This window comes from Hemicordylus capensis, chromosome 13 (assembly GCF_027244095.1).
Source record: "Hemicordylus capensis ecotype Gifberg chromosome 13, rHemCap1.1.pri, whole genome shotgun sequence".
In the NCBI taxonomy this organism is placed as follows: Eukaryota; Metazoa; Chordata; class Lepidosauria; order Squamata; family Cordylidae; genus Hemicordylus; species Hemicordylus capensis.
This window is the reverse complement of record NC_069669.1, coordinates 19601402-19620647: the sequence shown is the minus strand read 5'-3', so window position 1 is coordinate 19620647 and position 19246 is coordinate 19601402. Positions and strand designations below refer to the sequence as shown.

The window sequence follows — 19246 nt, the reverse complement described above, 5'->3', positions numbered from 1 at the left end:
CTTGGGTCTAGACTCTAGCATCATGTTGGACCTTGGACCAACAGAGTTGCTCTCCTGTGAGTTCTTGAAATGTACATCTTGCCAAGGGTGTCATTAGCAGGTGGTGCAGTGAATGGCTTAGAGCCCCGAATCTCATCAGCCGCACCCCACCCTGCCAGGCATGGCCACCTCCAGATAGGAAGTGCAGCCTGGGAGCCACCCGCACAGAGCAGAGGAGAGAGTTCCCAGCTCTCTGCTGCTTCCACCTTCGTAGGTGCTGTCTTGTGATATTACAGACTTTAAACAACATACGCAATTATTGTTGGGTGGGTGTGATTGAGTTTAATTATCAAAAGTGGGGCTGTGGGGCCCGGATCTTTTAAGTACCTTGCAACACCCCAGCATCTTGCGCCGTGTCTATGGGGATTTGTTGTGCTGGTGTGTTTCTGAAATGGTGGTTATGAGCAATAGTGCCAGTAGCCCAAGCCAAAGAGGTAAGACTGTTGGCAGCACAGCATGTAATATGCTGGTGCCAGCGTGACATGAAGAAATGGAAAATAAAAGGCACATGCATGGCGTAGAGGCAACTTCAGGAACTAGCACGATTTACCTGGACAGGCTTTGAATATTGTCATCGTTATGGCACTGAGGTCAGAGGCATGATAGGGTGTTTATTTTTTATCTGTTTTATGTAGTCGAAAAACACCCCGAGACAGAAGCTTGGGGCGGTATACAAATTTGAAAAATAAATAAATAAACAACCGAGACAAGACTGACCTATTTTCTCAGGCTTAGCTGTCATCCCCAGTTATATGCAAATGAGATGAACACCCTCTGTTGAAGAAAGACCCTAGGCTTTAAGAGCTAGTAAAGAAGTTGCAGGGGGATATCTTGTGTTGAAAGCACATGTAGGAAGTGGCATGCAACTGATGTATAGGTCATAACATCTTCCTGGCCTGGGAAAATGTATGTTTCAGTGGGCAGCAGGACAACAAATTTCTGTCTTAAACTTGTGTATTTTATACGCACTCTGGAAAGCTGGCTTCTTCATGCATGTATACTCTATGTACACGCAGCAAAATGTGAGTGTCGTTGTGCTTGGTATATATACAGGTTGCATGTTTAAGTCTGGATTGAAGCAAGTGATTTGCATGTAAGCATCTTATTAGGTTTGGAATGTTCCTACCAAAAGAGGGTTCCTAATAATACAGATAACTACTGTATATGAAAAAGAGAGTGAGAGCTGTGACTTCTCATTGTAGCACATAACATTTGAGGGGGGGAAAGGAAGGGTCCAAGTATAGCACTTGCTAAATTCACATAGTAAAAATTATCAAGGGCTAGCTCAAGTTTCTCACATTTAAGGTAACAATTCCTGAATAAGGGTTGACCGTTATTGACTGTTGATGTGCCTGTGAGTTTGTACTTTTGTTGTGTTGGCCGTATTTGTGAATGCTTCAGCGTGTGCCCTTGTCTCTTGTCATGTTTGAAAATGTCAAAAAGTAGGTGAACCAGGAAGGAGGGTCTCTTGCTCTCAATGCGTGTTTAAGTGGAACTAGTTCAGATTATCTGTAAATCTGATCAAAGTGTAAACCAGGGCTGCACAACTTGGGCCCTGAAGCTTCTGTTGGACTACAACTCCCATCATCTCTGACTATTGGCTGCTGTGGCTGGGGATGGTGGGAGTTGTAGTCCAAAAACAGCTGGAGGGCCAAAGTTGTGCAGACAAAACCAGGTAGTGGCGACTTCACCTTGTGTAACAGGTGGTTGTGTGGCCCAGTTCAAAAACTACCATGTAATAAAAACAAGATGCCTACACACATGTGTGACTTGGCATCTAATAGAATCAACACACATGCACACACTTATATTACATGAAATGAAAACTCGCTGATTAAATTGTGTTCCTCACACCTGAGCTTTAGTTTATTCTGCTGGTAAAAAATTTCACTGAAATATGTATTTATTATGTTATAACCCATCCTTCTTCCTCCACAGAGTTTAGCTATCCTCCCAAGTTGAGAGATGGTGACTGGCCAAAGGTGGCCCAGTGGGCTCCATCACTGTGCGGAGCAGTGAATCCAGCTCTCCCCAAACCACGATCAATACTGCCCTTTATTGTAGAGGGAATCTCAAATATCCTTGAAAAAGTGCGTCCACCTCCCTGTTTGAGAGAGCAGAGAACAGTTAGTAAACAAGCATCTAGTAGTAGTGTCTCTCCAACAGATGACAAAGGTTGTTTTCCGAACCCTTCAGAAATGGAAAATAATAATTTTCTTAGATTAGATACAGACTTTCCCCTCATGTCTATCTTGGTATTCTTGGGATGTTTACCTCGGTACATAGAAAAGGAAACGTAACACTCTTTTGGCTAATATTTTTATGCTTGACCAAAAAAGTATGTGATACTCTAAAGGTAGGTAACACTGCTAGTTATATTGGCCCAAATTCCATTTTGTTTTTGGTTTTTTACCCTTGACACTGATGTAGAAAGTAGTTCATAGTATTATTTCTCCCTCATGACCTTGGATGGAAGAACACGTCTTGGGAGCCCTTCGTCTCATTCCTTTCAAGTAAAGGTTTTGAATATTATCCCCGGGGCCAGAATAAAAGGAGGAGCTGACAAGGGATGAGAATGGCTTTGCTGCTTCAGACGAAAGGCCTTTCTAATTCAACATGATTAATCCATCAGTAGCCAGGCAGATGCTCTGGCTACTGATAACAGACAGGGCAGGACAATGATAGCCATCCCCAGTTTGTCTCAGACACCTGATAATCGGAGGTATACCAAAGCTTGGCAAATTTTCTTTAGATCTAGAAGCCAGACACAAGACACTTGGCAAAATTACTAGACTTACTGGCAGACACTGTGGAGGGAGAGCGTAGATGGGCTTCTCTTTATCACTTTTACTAGTAACATACTTGGAGGAGAAACAGGGCTGCCCCTGGGACCAAGAAATATGTTAGTCAATCACTCTGTCTCTGAATATCCTAGTCTAGCACCGTGGTTCAATTTCTAGGCACCACAGGCTCCCTGGCACCTGGTATTTGCTCAGCCCTGAGGGATGCAATCATGGACCTCGATTCTCTCGGCAGCCACGGCTCTTGCTTCATTTGGGCCAAGGCCCCTGTGGAGTGGTCGTAGCTTTATATGGACATCATGTGTTCATGTATGGTTGAGCATGTGGGTTGAGTTGCGATATTAGGCAGGCGACTGCCCAGACACTTCTCCTGTCAAACACAGCACACATCTCAGCCTGCCAGTCTGGTTTTGCGAACCAAAAGCTCGTTTAAGTGCCACGGGCACACATACAGTGGTCTAAATGTGTTCAGTTTGTCACTATATTCCCAGAACTGGTCCCTTAAGAAAATGAAATCACAAGTTGGCATGAATGAAGTGTATGCCTTTTGTTGTTTATTGCTTAGCCTCAGTTGAAGAATGGGAAAATAACAGATTTAGGGACTGCCACTCAGTCTATGGAATCTGATCCTCAGAGTCCTTGTGTCAATTACAGATCCGGTAATACAGTATACAGACATAGACCTAACCCATGAGCTACGTGACAAGTCGTTGGAAGAATGTTTAAAAACATTTGAGGGTGGGTTTTTGTGGGTGGTTCATGTTGAAGGTGGTTTTGTTTGTTTGGCAGAGGCTATCAGTCTTGGCTTGTGAGCAAACATTCTATTAATGATTTAAAATACTGAACACTTGGGCCTAGTTCCTTTCTTTAAATGCTTGGCTGTTTGTTTCCTGAAGACTGAGCATTACGGACAGTCTTAGATGAGTGCAGGCCAGCTCTAGGGAGTGGCCTCGAGCATCAGAAAACAAGGGCAGCATAGATGTCCTAGCCACAGGTGGAAGGGGCTGCACCCTTTTCGGAACTGCCTTGATAATGATGCTTAGGAGCATCAGCCTGACTAGGCCAGTGGTGTCAAACTACATTCTGGGGAGCCTTGGGGTTTATCATTACGAAGACCACTAATGGTGGGCAAGCTTCCATGGAAGATAGCTTGCCCATTACTCGTGGCTTTCTGAAATTTGCAGCTCCCTGGAAGTGTTTGGGTGCATTCTAGGATATAGACTTAGCTCACACAGAATTATGGTGAGGCCAGCAGGCTTGGTTGGCACCCCACCCTGAGAGTATACCCTAGAACACCTCCCAGAATCCTCTGCAATGGCAGACATGCAGGGTTTCTTCAGCAGACCAGTGGATGTGGAATGGATCTTCTGACAGAAGTTGAAAACCTCTGCAGTCTGGAAGTATAAGGCAGGAAGCAGGTACTGTTCTTTGGGGACAACCCACACCACATCCTAGTGGCTGACAAGTGTTGGTCCGATACAGTTGTGTGCCCCACTTGTGTGTTGATCAGTACAGGGTGTGTCTGTCTTCTGTGGACGTTTTTGGCTCCCTTGAGTCCATCTCACACAGCCATGCTCCCCGTGTGTGTTCGTCTTCTGAATGGAGCATTGCCATTCCGTGAATTGCCTGTCTGGGTTTTATCTGTGGTATTGTGGAAGGTATTTGGTGGGGTAGGGAGAGAGCTCGCCCTATAACAGGGCTGCACGACTTCGGCCCTCCAGCTGTTTTTTGGACTACAGTTCCCATCATCCCCAAACACAGAGGCCAGTAGTCAGAAATTATGGGAGTCCAATATCTGCAGGGAGTTGTGCAGCCCTGCTCTGTTAATACTGTTTTCAAAACCTCAAGAGGGATGTGCAAGAAATGCCATCAGCAGTGGGAGCAGGCAAGGGAAGAGTCCCAGGGGCCTGAGCTTAGGTTTGAGGCACCCATCCCCGGGTAAGTGAGCAGGAGGTGGCTGTAATGGAGAAGGGGTGAGCTTCACCGGAAAGCCAGCTGCTGCCTCTATGGAGACGGAGGCTGTCTGGATGTGCCACAGGGCGAGGGTTGCCATCCCCCCCCCCCCGAATTTCGGGTATCGCCCAGATTTTAAGCATCTCACCCGGATTACTTAGCCCACCCAGATTCGCCCAGATTTCAGCTTCCTTTAAAACAAAAAACAAAAAAACCCTAAGCTCTAGCCCTTGTAGAAGCAGAGTTATGGAGCAAAACATGGAGTCACTATTCTGCTCAACCACTGGACTTAATCCAAATGCAGAGGAAGAGAACAGGAGGCTCGCTGGGAGGGTTTCACTTTCACAAGTACAGTACTACTACTACAACAGATATTTATATACCACTCTTCAACCAAAGTTCTCCGAGCAGTTTACATAGAAAAACTAACAAACACATAAATAAGATGGCCGCCTGTCCCCAAAGGGCTCAGAATCTAAAAAGAAACATAAGGCAAAAGCCAGCAGCAGCCACTGGAGGGATGCTGTGCTGGGGTTGGATAGGGCCAATTGCTCTCCCTGTGCCAAATATAAAAGAAGCACCACTTTAACAGGTGTCTCTTTGCTCAGTTAGCAGGGGTACCTTGAGGAATGTTGCCTTGTTGTTGTTTTTTAATCAGCAGGGGATGATCTCTATCAGGCAATAGAGAGGATAGCTTGCTTTTGATGTAAATCACTACCTGCCTACCAGGCTGTGTATTGTAAGGTTTAAGGACTTTCTTGGCTTTATGTTCAATATATGCCTGCTTAGAAGTAATCACCATTGGTTTCAATCAGACCTTCTCTCAAATAAGTGTGTACAGAATTTCAGCCTTAATTTAAAAGCTGTGCTTTTCTTCTTCTTCTATTGCTGCTGTTAATAGGTCAAGGAAAATGGTCAGGCAAAGATATCTTGGTAGATATCCAGAGCAAATACAAGTCAACTGGAAAGTGCAGTTGCTAATTTGCATATACAAATTATTTACACGCCAATTTACACAATATGCAAATTAGGTGCCCGGATTTGGTGAGCCAGAATATGGCAACCCTACACAGGGCTAGATGGGATGGATAAACTTGCCAGTTCTCAGGAAGTCCAAAATTTGCAAGTAGGAGGAATATACTGATATTTTGCCCTAGGCCACCAACAATAGAGAAGTAGGGAAAGGTATTGAAATACCAAGTTCTGAAACATAGGGAGAATGTTCCTGATATTCAAAGTTTGGTTTGCATATGTTAAAATATTTGGGCCATGTCAATAATTTACATAGATAGTTTTTCCCCTCAAGTGGACTTGATTCAGCATTCTAGTTGCAACGCATGCTGCCCTGCATTTATATGTTGTTGTTGTTGTTGTTGTTGTTTTAAAAAGACTTCACTGGCGTGGGATTTAGGAGGCTCCAGTTCATCGTCTTGGAAGTGGGAGGCTGGCATTATAAAAACTGCTTGGCTTTTAAAAATATCTTTAATAAAAGCATGTTGTGAAAGGTAAGCCTTTCGGGTTGCCTAGCAAAACAGCGAAAGCGTGCATTTGAGGGGGGAAATCCTGCTGTTCCCTGTTGTGGTTTGTCCTTGCTAAAAAGCGAACTAAAAGGTGGGAGTTAAAAGTGCCATGGAAACCTGCAACTATAAATATAATGCTGGGAAAAGGTTTCCAGCTGGAGAGCCTTGAAGGACATGAAGGGGTTAAGTGTTGGGGGCTGGCTCAAGTCGCATTGTCCAATAAATTCAAACTCTGCCTCTGACTGACAATGGGAGCTTTAAGAGGCTGGATTAGATTAGTCTGATCCTTCAGGCTTTGTTGAGGCTGGGAAGCCATTTTGGGTTTCTGCAGTGTGGAATAGAAAGAATGTGCTGTCAACTCTCAAACTTCCTTTGAATTTCTGGACTGAAGATTGCCCGACCTTGGAGTGCGGTGCTGCACTGAAGGGACCGACCTTCCTGGCTTCCTTCTCTCCTTCCTGTGTGGGGGCCGGGCAGTGCTGGATTTGGAAAATATCTGGGTTTGAAGGTGTACTGCTGCCGCTGCCGATTCCTGTTCCCCTGGGTCACAGGTCTGAGAGATCTGAGGCTTCACCTGTCTGTAGCTGTGCCAAAGCCAAGAGTTGACTTGCTACGCTTGTCGGCTACCCTTCAGAGAGCTTTGGTCAGAGAGCTGTCTTCCCTTCGAGATGGGGCTGACTTGGTGTGATTTCATGTTCAGAACAAGCTCTGCAGGGGTTTTTTAAATCACTGCCTTCTTGCAGGGTTTCTAGCCTGTAAAGTGAAAAACTGGTCATTTTCTCTGGAGCATGTGTCAGATGCCCAGTAGTCTTCTGAACTCTTGGCCCTGTGAAATGCATGGTAATCACTAAGGCAGGCGTGTGTGGGTGTGTGTTCAGATTAAATTTAAAAGTTGTGTGTATCTGGCAGCCCTAGTCTTTAAGTAATATTCTAGTCCAAGTTTGTGCCGGATGCTGTACACGAGAGATGAGCAAATGCGTCTCCAACATACTGGATTTTAAGATATCATTGATACTGATTTCTGAATGATTGTGGTAGCCTCTGCCTTTTTGCACTATCCCCCCCCCACCCTTTATTTTGTTTTTTACTGAAGCTCTTTGCTTTTCAGCCTGTTTAAGCTGGTAAATTTGGGGGAGAAGTGAAAGACACTGCAAATGTTGGATATTCCTGTATGAGGATTCATTTTTAGGGATCAGTGACTTAAAAAACTAGCCAGGTTAGCAAGCAAACTCCTGAAACAGCAGCAAAGTTTTAAAAGTTTCGAGTTGCACTCTCTTTGTGGCTGCCTGAATTAACTATACTGTATTTTAATGCATTGTAATGAAAGGAGAGATCATTGTTGGTTTTTTGTTTTGAGGAGTGGCTTGGAATGTCCATGTTTTGACTGTAGCTTGAAAGTAGCTAAATTGTTTTGAAAGTGTTTTGGCATAGCAAGCCTCAACTTTTGAACCACTCCTGTGGAAGTTTGTCGTATTATTTTTATGTTTGTTCTGTAAATACTGCCCCTTTTGAATCCTAACTGGAGACCTGTTTTCATACCAGTTGTTCCCTTCTATATTGCAGTACTACTGGCCTATCCCTGTATGATGCATGTTTTTTGGGTGACACACATAAAGATGATACTCGTGTTCTGGGAACGTCCCAAATCCTGCTTCTCCATCCCATTCCTTTACTTACATTCTACTGAAATGTATTCTTTGGAGCCTGCTCTGGATGCACAGACAGGTGTGTGGCTTCACTTTCTGTCCCACAACCTGTGCCTTGAGAAACCAAAGGAAAAGGATGTCCATGGTTCTGAATTTGTTCAAGAGTTCCAGTAGGCTTGAAGCCTAAGTTGCCCGTGAAACTCCTTTGCGATCACTTCTGTTGAAACTGTGACGAATGTTCAGGTACCTTTTCTGAACTTCTGACCTCTCCCATTCCACCATTCAAACCTGTCGAGGGACATAGAACTGCCTGCGACGTCTTACTGATTTTAACACTTATGCAAACAAAAAGCGAGACCTTTTGAAGTTTTCTTGAGCTGCTGACCTTTATGATGTCAGTGAGGCTGTCATGCATAGAGGACTGTATCTGGGTTAACTGCACGAGCCAGATACTTTTTCCCAAATTCTCCAGACAATGTTTATTTGTGTAATATGGGATGCCAGTCTTTGATGGGTGGAGCCATTGCATGAGGTCTCCTATAGAATAATGAGAGAGTAGGACCAGCATCCTTGGAGATGTTTGGTTGGCCCCTTTTTTCCTCCTGTGCACCCCCATCAGATCACCCTCCCCGTCACCCCTTATCCCTCCTGCTGTCCTCTCCTCCTTGGTTTCCTTAGGTGGTTAATACTGGAGGCCAAAGGCTGTGCCCCCTGATGAGCTAAGCTCATAGCTGTGATTGGAAGCATCCTGCATGGATAGATTTTCTTGGCTGCTCATGAAACCCCACAAGCTCAGTACTAGTGTGTGAAAGGGAAGCGCAGCCACCTTTCCATTCTGTTTTAGGTGTGGCTTGCCCCACTTTCAGACCCGCTTTTCTGGCTGCCCCTGCAAATCGTACACACGTAGACCTTAAACCCAGGATGATTCAAGTGTGTGAAGGGAACACGGAAATGATCACAGCCCAACTTTCCTTCTTTCCCACGTGTGGCTTGGCTTTCTCTCTCCTGCAGTGCCAGCCGCTACTAGGAGGTAAACTTCACATCCTGAGTTTTGACTGTTCAATGGGAGAATGTTCCTGTTGATTTTTCAAATGAAAGGAACATGTACTAATTCCAACTTTATAGCTGTTTGAGAAAATACCAGTGTTGATATGCAAATATCAACCTTGGAGAAGCCGCTGCCAGTCTGTGAAGACAATACTGAGCTAGATAGACCAATGGTCTGACTCAGTATATGGCAGCTGCCTATGTTCCTATCTCTAGACCCTCATTAGAAATAGTAAAGTAGTTGTAATTTGCGCACTGACTGTCTGCCAGTAATTAATCTTAGTGCATGTTATGTGTGCACTACATAGGTGTGTGTTTTATTTTTGAACATTTACCTTCTATCTTTCCTTCAAAGGGCAGTCCAAGGTACTGCGTAATAAAATGTAGCAATAAACAATTGGTAAAGTAAAGTGTGCCATCGAGTTGGTTATAAGTATGGCTAATAAAACCTTTGGAGCCTTTGGAGTCAGGCGGTATATAATTAAATAAATAAAATAATAATAAAGCCCTGATCAAAATCCATTTTAACAGGTAATGCCCCACTTATAAAATCTTAACTGCCTGCACCTGTAGATAAGCATATCTGGGAGATGCCCTAAAAGGATTTGGGGAAGGGAAGGTGCCTCCAGTTCAGACCTCCCACCCTGTGGATGCTGTGTGACCTGGTTGCTTGTGTGGCCCTTTGGGGAGCCCTTCCTTCAGGACTTCTGCCTTCCCCCAAAGGGAGTGAGGGTGAGATGGTTGCAGGCTGCATGGCAGTAAACTTTATTCATATCTTGGTGTGTATTTAGGCGGCCTAAATCCTATTTACAGGCTCAGGGACTGCCTCATCAGATTCTGCATTGCGTGGTGTTTCAGTTTCAAGAAATTATTTCTAGTATGTGGGAAGACTTGACAGCCCCTCTGTTAGGGCAAAATCTTCCTTCTGGTCATCACAAATAAGATTTCTCTTTCTTATAATCTCGGACTTCAAAATACTGAGCTTAATTATGGGTTTCCCGTAGACCAACCCACAAATGTATTGTCTTAAGTGTGGGCATCACCCACTTGCAAGGGCGGTTTTGCTTTGCCTTTTGCTCTCGTGTAAAAGAGATAAATCTATATATTATATATTCACTGAACTGGAGGGGACCAGAAAGGTTATTGTAGAGAGTGAAAAAGAATGAATTCTCCAGGAAAACATTGGATGCAAGCATGTTTTAGATTTCCTAGCAAAGGTGTGGCCGGAAATCTAAAACATGCTTGCATCCAACATTTTGGGTGCCAGTCATGTATCACCTCTAAGCAGGTGCTTGATAACTCTTGTACAGTTTGTATGGCTGGCCATCAGCCCAGGGTGAACTGAGCACCTGGCTACCCAAGAACATGCCTGGTGTACTGCATTCAGTTAGGAGGAGATCTGGTCTTGTGGTAGCCAGCATGACTTGTCCCCATAGCTAAGCAGGGTCTGCCCTGGTTGCATATGAATGGGAGACTTGATGTGTGAGCACTGCAAGAGATTCCCCTCAGGGGATGGAGCTGCTCTGGGAAGAGCATCTAGGTTCCAAGTTCCCTCCCTGGCAGCATCTCCAAGACAGGGCTGAGAGAGATTCCTGCCTGCAACCTTGGAGAAGCCGCTGCCAGTCTGTGAAGGCAATACTGAGCTAGATGGACCGACGGTCTGACTCAGTATATGGCAGCTTCCTGTGTTCCAGGCAACCTTGGAGAGCTGCTACTAATCAGTGTAGATAAGACTGAGCTAGATAGACCAGTTGTCTGACTTGGCAGAAGGCAGCTTCCGATGTTCCTAGGAAGAGGCAAATGGGATGGCCCCACAGGAAATATTTCCAGTCACATTACTTATAGTGAGGCCGCTTTCCCCCTGCAACGTAGCTGAAATTTTCTCTCTGATTTCTTGGTTCTTTGAATTTTAGTCCCCAAAGGGAATGACAGATTTGATCCCCTTTTGCAAGCTTGAAATGTATTCTTGAACACAAGTGCCATTTCTCACTTTCTGTTTCCGTGAATGCTTCCCTGGGAATTTGCCCTTTTGGCAACAGAACGACGGAGGCAACCTTCACTGCTGGTGGGAGTTTCCAGCAACCTCCTTGTTTGCTGCCATAATTGTCGTGCGGCCAGAACAGTCCAGAGAAGAAGCGAAATATATTTAGTTTTGATTCTTGGAATTTTGCCAAATGCCAGAGTGTGGGGGAAGGATCCTAATGATTAAACAGCTCCTCTCTGGCTTGGGTGTGTGTGTGTGTGTTCGTGTATGCATGCATGCAGAGAGTAGTTATAGGCCCAGTTCCTGTAGAACCCCCATCACCGTGCACTGCCCAGCTCATGTTTGTGCCTATTAAAAATCTTCTCCTAGTCTAGAGTTTCATGTGGGAGGTTTCAGGAGGGTGACGACAGCTGTTGATCAGCCAGGTCAAAATTAGATGTGTGGATGCAGTTCTGATTGCTAAGTAACAGTGGCTCTTCGTCTGTGTTTGGGCCCACGGGAAATGGCAGGCACAGCCAGGTTTCTTGCTTGTCTCCCGCCCTCCTAGCTGTTTGTTCGGCACACTGCTTTGCTTCTTGGTGCTAGTAAGTGCGTTGGCCCCGTCCAGGCTATGCTGGCAAGTGGGAGAACCTCTCGGCTTGCACATGCCCCCCTTTCATTCTCCCTTTTCTGGCTAAAATTTACCATGGCTTAGCGTTTCATCTGAGCTGGCATAACCATCGGTACTGCCAATGATAGTTCAGCAATCTTCACTATTTTTCCAGCCATTTTGGCAAAATAAGAATAAAGAATCCTCCCGTGTGAGAGCCATTTCCCACTGCACTGGCCTCCCCACAATCCGGCACTTTTCTCTGTGCTGGGAGGGCCCTTCAGGAGAGAGGGAACCTTCTCTTGTGGGGAAAGTGCTGGGAAAGGCTCTTTCCAAGGTACTGCAGGAGCTCAAGAGGGCCCCATTTCCCTTCAAGGAGCACTGGACAGTGGTGGGAATGGTTGCCTCTGCATCGTGCCAGGGAGACGGTGCGGATTATTATTCCACTTTGGCCAAAGCATCACACAGACCCAGTAAACGATTCCGTAGGGAGGCACGCTTAGAGTTGGTGGGGCTGCCGCTGTGATAGTCTGCTCTCAAACCAGAGACTGAAGCCAGCTTCTAATCCTGGGTTTTACAGCAAACGGAAGTTAGTAGTAACTGCATGGGTTCCGGCATGAAACCAACCAGGAAAGGGAGCAGGGCAGCATACTCCTGATTGCCAAACCAGTTTGGGGATCGGGAAGTCTGACTTGTGGACTGGATCACAGGCAATGTGGGGAGAAGGCATCTTGGCAAAGCGAGTACACTCCCTTCAGCTGACATGTCAGAACCCACACCACACACTTGCGAGAAAATGTCTAGAAGGTCTATTTCCGCCGGGAAAGGGAAGGCCAAACTCAGATGTATACTTCTCTGCCACCACCACCCCCCCAAAATTAAAAAAATTCTTATAAATAGTACAGGACGTGGCATGCAGTTAAAATTGACTGCAGAGTCACTGGCCTTCTGTCGGTCATAGACCTTTTGGGAGCAAATTATCCAACCCTGCCTGTTCTGTGAACATGGATTGCTCAGTGTGTTGGGTGTTCCTCCTGAGCATCCACATTGTCCTAATTTTGTAGCTAATCATACGGCAATTAGTCCCATGATCAGAGTCCTGTAATCTGGATATATTAGTGTGCTCTCCATGTTCTGTGAGTTACCTGGCAGAACCCTAACCCTAACTCTCCCTTTCCACCCTGGCCGCCTTTGGAAAGTTGCCTTTGGAAGCTGCTGTATTGGGACTGTGTGGTCTCCACTCCGTTGGCGCTCTCCCTGTTCTGGTCTTAGATGTCTGGCCATTGCCTGCCCTGTCCTTGGACTCCTTCTGTGCTGCGAAAGCCTTCCTTCGGCAATGAAACACACGTTTCCCAATCAACAGCTCTGCCTTGGAGGCCAAAACAAATAACAAAGAGAGGCAAACGTTTTTATGATGGGGGCTTGTGGCCTGTTTCAGCCTTGGTCCAGGACAGCTCAAAACTGCTTGAGGACACATATTTGCAAATGTGACACTGCCTGGATGATACATTAAAAACAAACACTGGGCTTACATTTTATTTCCATACATGGAATCTTGTTTGCTTATCCTCTCTTTCCCTTCTTCCTCTTGTCCAGTGCAGAACCAGGGGTCTTACCCCACTCCTTATAAGTGGTCCCTCTATTTTTCCCCCATCTCTGTGCAGAATGAGTTTTGTTCTGGGTGGCAGTATCAAGGCCGTGTGTGCACACCTGCATTCCGAATGGGGCCTTCCAGATTCAACCTGAGTGGGATCAAAAATGAACGGAGTGGACATCCAAGAACTTGTGAGCTCGCCTTAGAGGGAACAGTGCTCCTACATTAACTGCTGGCACTGTTGCAACCTCTAAGTCTGCAGGCTAGACTTGAAGGATCCCACAGGCCTTCTATATTCGCCTCTCTTCTTTTGGGCCATGTGCCACAAAGCCTAGAGTGCACACTATCTGGTGCGGAAATGGCCGTTATGATGAATTGGTCATTTGCGGGGAAGCTCAGCACTGCTTCGTATGAAGGCTAATTGGGAGCAGTGTTGAGCTTGCTGTCTTAAGTCTGGCCAGTAAAATTCAGCACTTTGAACTATGCCTGGAATCCTGTCAAGAGCCAGGCCATCCATTCAGGACCAGTAGAATGTGTGACTGGCACCTAGCGTAATGTAGGGACATCCAAAGGCTTTTTAAAACTCCGTGGGCTCCCTTTTTAGATAGTCACAAGAGAGCTTTACTCTGCTGGAGGATGAGTTTTCTTAACCCCACTGCCCAGAAAAAAAGAAAGAGAGCAAATCCTAGCTGCTTGGGATATGACATTTTATATTGGAACTTTAAAAAGTGTATTTTAAGAAATGTCTGCAATCTTTGTATAGACTAAAATGGAGCTGGTGTCCCGCTATTTGAAGTATATTTCCAAACTCTGACCTCCCCACCACCCCGCCCATGTTTGGACGTTGTGCATGATATAACCAAAGCTGAGTTCTCCGTTCCTGTTGCAGTTAATCCGAGTGGCCATCAATAAATAGGTCTTAAATGCTTAACTTTGTCTGGATTATGTGAGTGTTTCGCCATCTTTTGGTGAAACGCATGTGGGATCCTCTAGCGGTGTGCCTTTATTTGACTGCTGCCTTATTTTCCAACAGTTTGCTAACAAGACCCACCAAGTTGTAAGGCTTGTGCACCAAGCCTAGAGCATCAGTTGTGATAGGAAATTTTCTCTTATTTAGTAGTCGGAAAATTTCTGATGAAGGATCCCAAGAGTACTGTGACATGTCCTAACCTAGAAAAATATAGGTTTATACTAGCCTTGACCTTTTTTCTTTGGAATTGGGAGCCAGCCCACAATTTAGAAGCCAGACAATGGGCACTTGACAAAATCACTGGACTTAGTTATGGGCCCTGTGGAGGGGGAGCAGAGATGGGCTTCTCTATAACCCCTTTACAAGTAACCTAGAACAGAAAGATTGCTGCCTGGGGCAAATAAAGATTGTATTAAATAATTCTGCCTCTGAATAGACTTCTAGGTGCCATGGCTTCCTGGCACTTGGGATTTGTCAAGCCCTGGTTTATAGGGGTGTGTGTGTGTTCTGTGTGTTGCCACAAGTAAACAAGATGCTAACTTCTTTTTTTTATGAACGAAAGCTGAACATTCAGGGAAAGAGCTTGGAGTATCCCCAGATTATGGGTCCCCCTCTCACCACCCTGTGACCAGTATACTCTCTAATTTTTTTTCATCTGTGTGCAGAATGAGTTTTGTTCTGGGCGGGAGCATCAAGGCACTGTGTGTGCACACATGCATTCAGAGTGGGGCCTTCCTGATTCAACCTGAGCGGGATCTAAAATTAACAGAGCGGACATCAAAAAGTTGTGTGTGTGTGTGTGTGTGTGTGTGTGTGTGTGTGTGTGTGTGTGTGTGCGCGTGTGCGCGCACACACGCACACACGCCTTAGAGGTAATGCTGCCTTTGACCCTAGCTCTGTGTTCATTCTTGCTAAAAACTTCCGCTTTTTCAGACGGTGATTTTCCTGTCAACTTTACTTTTGGGATGGTGGGGTGTGCGTTCACATAAGGGCCAGAATCCAGAAGTCTGTGAGATAGTTCAGAGAGCACTTCAAACACGACTGGGGTTTTCCCTCCCTATTAAAACTTAGCCTGACTTATGCGAGGGTAAAAAAACCCTCCTCTCTTTGCATCGGCGTATCCCTTATACCCCGTGGTAAACCCTGCTGCCTGCAAAGCTTCCTGGTAAAGTATAAGGAGTTGGAGTAGAACACCCTGACATGTGAGAGAGGCAGCAGGATCAGAGGGAAAGGCAGAGGCCTGATCTTCTCTTTTAAAACTGACTAAAATGTGTTCCTGCCAACCTTGTCGGCCCCAGGATTCGATTCCATCCCCGCCCTGGGGAGTCTTAAAAATATTTATCTTCGCAGCTCATATAGCTCAGTTGCTTTGTGGCATTGTTCTTGTGAAGCGAGGTCTCCTCATGTTTCTACAGTACTTGAGCCAATCTCCGATTCTTGACACGTTGCAACATTAAACCTTCCTGTGTGGGGCAGTGCTTAATATTTCAGCATCTGCTTCAGTTTCACAGTAGAATACAGCACACCTGTGTTGTTGCGGCTGATCTTGATTTGGCTTTCAAGTCGCCTGGTTTTATACAAAGCCCGGGATGCAAAGCTCTACTTCAGGGCTCAGTGGAAATTCCCCTGTTCCCTCTGGGAACAGCAGGCCCCTGTGCCAAGGGCTATGCAAACTCCTCTCTGTTTTGAAAACAGTTTGCCATGTGGAGACGGAGCTGCTTGTTTGAGGAACCCAGGCCCAAATTCCCCCTTGGTGAGCAGAACCAACCAGGAGTGAGCAGACCGTTGGCTCTCGGCCCAAATCCGTCACACAGGCTCCCTCCGAATCCGAAGCTGAAACAACTTCCAGGAATTCAGGTCCAGCTCTACATTTGTGACTCATCTCTCAACTGCTTTTTGGATTATCTGACAGGGTGTGTGTACACAACAGCTTTGCTCTCTTCCCAGCAATTTCTTGAACTGATTCCAGCAAAATGGTTTTATCCCTCTTAAAAATGCAGACCAGGCCAACCTCTCCGCTCCTTTCCAGTGGCACAAAGTGAAACTTGAAAAGCAAACTCTTGGTCCTGTTTTGATGGTTGTGGTATTTGAAAGGCACACAAGCTTCCACTAGTTCAGTAGTTTACAGGGATGACATTACTGGCAGCATCTTTAAAAATACCGTTGCAGGTCTTGTACAGTAATTCTTGATGGCTTTTCAGTTCAATGTAGTCTAGTAATAGTATGTCTCAAATCACTTGGGGGCAGGGAGCACTAGTTAGGAGTATATTCTTTATGATAGAATTTCAGCAAACGTGGTAAACAGCAAGCATTGTGTGCCTAAGACTTCTGAAAAGTTAATATATGAGAGGAAATGTTTAGTTTCCTGTGACTTTTGATAAGGGATATCTAACACTAGCAGTTGCATTTAGACATGTACGCTACTGCTGATACTAGCGAGTCATTTCTCCCCCTAAATCATCGCTTGCGGCATTCTGCAGTACAGGCTGAACCAAGCAAGGGCTCTTCCTTTTCTGTCTTCTAACCTGTTCCAATGCTGTATTTTTCACCTCTTTGCAGTATGATTTGAAACAGTGGACATGGATTATTCACATCTTCACACGTATACCCCTCCCCACTGTGTGCCAGAGAACACTGGCTATACTTATGCACTCAGGTGAGCATCTTCTAACTTGCAGAGAAGTTGCATGCTATAAAACTGTGCTTATTTCGATGTCCATGGCTGTTGTGTTAAGTGTTTATCCGGAAGAATAAAGGTTTGGAGTTGATAGCAAATCTTTCTGTTGCAACAGGCAGGAGAGCTGGTCTTGTGGTAGCAAGCATGAATTGTCTCCTGTGCTAAGCTGGGTTTGTCCTGGTTGCATTTGGATGGGAGACTACATGTGTGAGCACTGTAGGATATTGCCATGAGAGGATGGGATCGCTCTGGGAAGGTTCCAAGTCCCCTCCCTGCCAGCATCTCCAAGACAGGGCTGAGAGAGATTCGTGCCTGCAACCTTGGAGAAGCTGCTGCCAGTCTGTGAAGACAATACTGAGCTAGGTAGACCAGTGGTCTGACTCAGTATATGGCAGTTTCCTATGTTCCTAATTTTGAGTCAACACAACCGATGATTAAGATAGTGACTCAGGATTTGTCAAGTAGTTGTAAATGAAATGTAGCAGAACCACACCCATATACCATTGTTTTGGTTTATAAATTGCGGTGAGGGAGGGTGTTTAGGTGAGGGTGTGTGCAGATGCCTAGCATGATTAACAAGAGTTGCATGCTTCTGCTTTGTAAGAAATGCCTGTCTGTCTTTGAAAATAGAAGAAAAGAGGGAATTTTACCAGTCCCTAGAAGTCAACTTTTATCAATGACTTGAATAAGCTTTTTGTGTAGTGTGGAATTTGATTCTGTAAACATGATTGATGGTTTTATGGGTGGCCTCTAAGTGTAGTTTCTGAGTTCTGGCAAAGACTAATTTTGTAGGAAGCAGCGGGGAAACCATGTATAGATCTTCTTGTGACAGTCAGACGTGCATCTATTTCATTGCTTTTGTAGTGTAAATGGGATGAGATGCAGCAGCAAATTTTTAATTATGAATGCAAAAGTGCTTTCCATGTCAGAAACATGCAACCTTTCAAGGAGACCCAAATCAATTGATCTGATGCCTTAAGCATCCATATTTATTAACTAACCCCCAACAGGTTGCCAAAAACAACTTTTATTGCACTTTCTCCCTTTGTAACACGTTCCAAATACTGCCTTTCACAACAGTCTTCTATGACAAATCTTCCGACATAAATAGATCCTATGTTCAAGCTACCATGGAACCAACAAGTAGCCTTCGCCAATTGCTACTTCTCAGCCTCTTCTCTCCTTCTGTGAAGTAGGAATATTAGCAGCCCACCTCCCAGACTAATTGTGCAAATCAGTAAGCTAAGGATTTAGAAAGCAGCAATGATTCACATCAATTAAAAATATTAAGGTTGCAGTTGAACAGATTTACACACTATGAATGGTCTTAAAACTAAAATGTTGGCTATAACCATCTGTCTATTGGCTGCTAAGAGGGCATGGGTTGTAGGTGATTCTTGCCTCACGCATTACAGAAAAGGAGTGCAAATTTCCGAGGGATAGTTGGATGGGCAGAAATACTGGTCAGGTTCAAACATCATGAGAAGCCAGAATTTCCCACTACCCGACTGAGCTTTGGAGAGCTGTTGGCTCACAAAATTCCCTACCCATCTGTTTTGTATGCCCTAGAAAAGTGAATGCTTCTATTTTCAATTTATTTATTAATTTATTTGATTTGTATACCGCCCCTCCAAAATGGCTCAGGGCGGTTCACAATTAAAACACACCACTAAAACAGTAAAGAGCTAAAACAAATTAAAACACAATATAACAATTAACAATTTTAAAACATTTTAAAACAATAATTAAACAATTACAGTGATTAAAAACCCCGAAATCGGCTTTTGAATTTTAAAATAAACCAGAAATTAAAATTTAAACGATGTTTTCCCCTTATGTATGAATTCGGGGAGCCACCATTCCAAGTTCATGCATAATGAGAAACTGTCGTTAAGCTTCAGCTTCGTTTGAACTTTCCTCCTCCTCCTGCACATTAGTCTGCTCGTTCTCTTAGCTGGAAACCATAGCTCCCTATTGTGTCTGAACCGGGTCATTCTGGCTAGACATGAGTTTTTGGTGTGCTCAAATCTCAGTGAGGGGAACTCAAACCTGAGTTCTTGGTCCCCAAGAAGGGGAAATGAGTGCTTGGTCCCCAACTTGCTGTTCATCTAGGTCCTACATATGAGGAGAGATGTGTTACAGTGGTAATGGGTCTAAAAGTGTGTGACGGATACCTATGTCAGACTACATAGGCCCATGCACCAGGGTTCATGAACGCATGCATTGTAACAACAGATGCACTGGCATGTCCGTTCCCAACTTGCTGTGTACATGTATAAACACTAGAGTGACAGCATTTTAATCAGTCAGGTTAGTAGATTTTAAAGGTTTGGTCAACGAAGGTGCCTCGATCAGTCAGCTGCGCTTAATAAATCATTTTACAGGTATGTGTAACCACATGCCTTTTTAAGTAAGTGAAAGTATCC

At 44.9% G+C, this 19246-nt stretch overlaps 1 protein-coding gene across 22 annotated transcripts in view; it reads left to right on the top strand.

Annotated features, from left to right (window-relative positions):
* Window positions 1-19246, top strand: part of SUN1 (Sad1 and UNC84 domain containing 1) — a 63241-nt gene that overhangs the window by 3744 nt on the left and 40251 nt on the right. For 6 of the 22 annotated variants that reach the window (XM_053276230.1, XM_053276227.1, XM_053276228.1 and 3 more), the window contains exons 1-2: window positions 6610-6864; window positions 16703-16799. The exons of 2 other annotated variants lie outside the window; for them this stretch is intronic. In XM_053276230.1, coding sequence (XP_053132205.1) covers window positions 16723-16799 — 77 coding nt within the window. In that variant the 5' untranslated portion in view covers window positions 6610-6864; window positions 16703-16722. 14 more of the 22 variants (XM_053276223.1, XM_053276217.1, XM_053276220.1 and 11 more) reach the window with 7 other exon arrangements.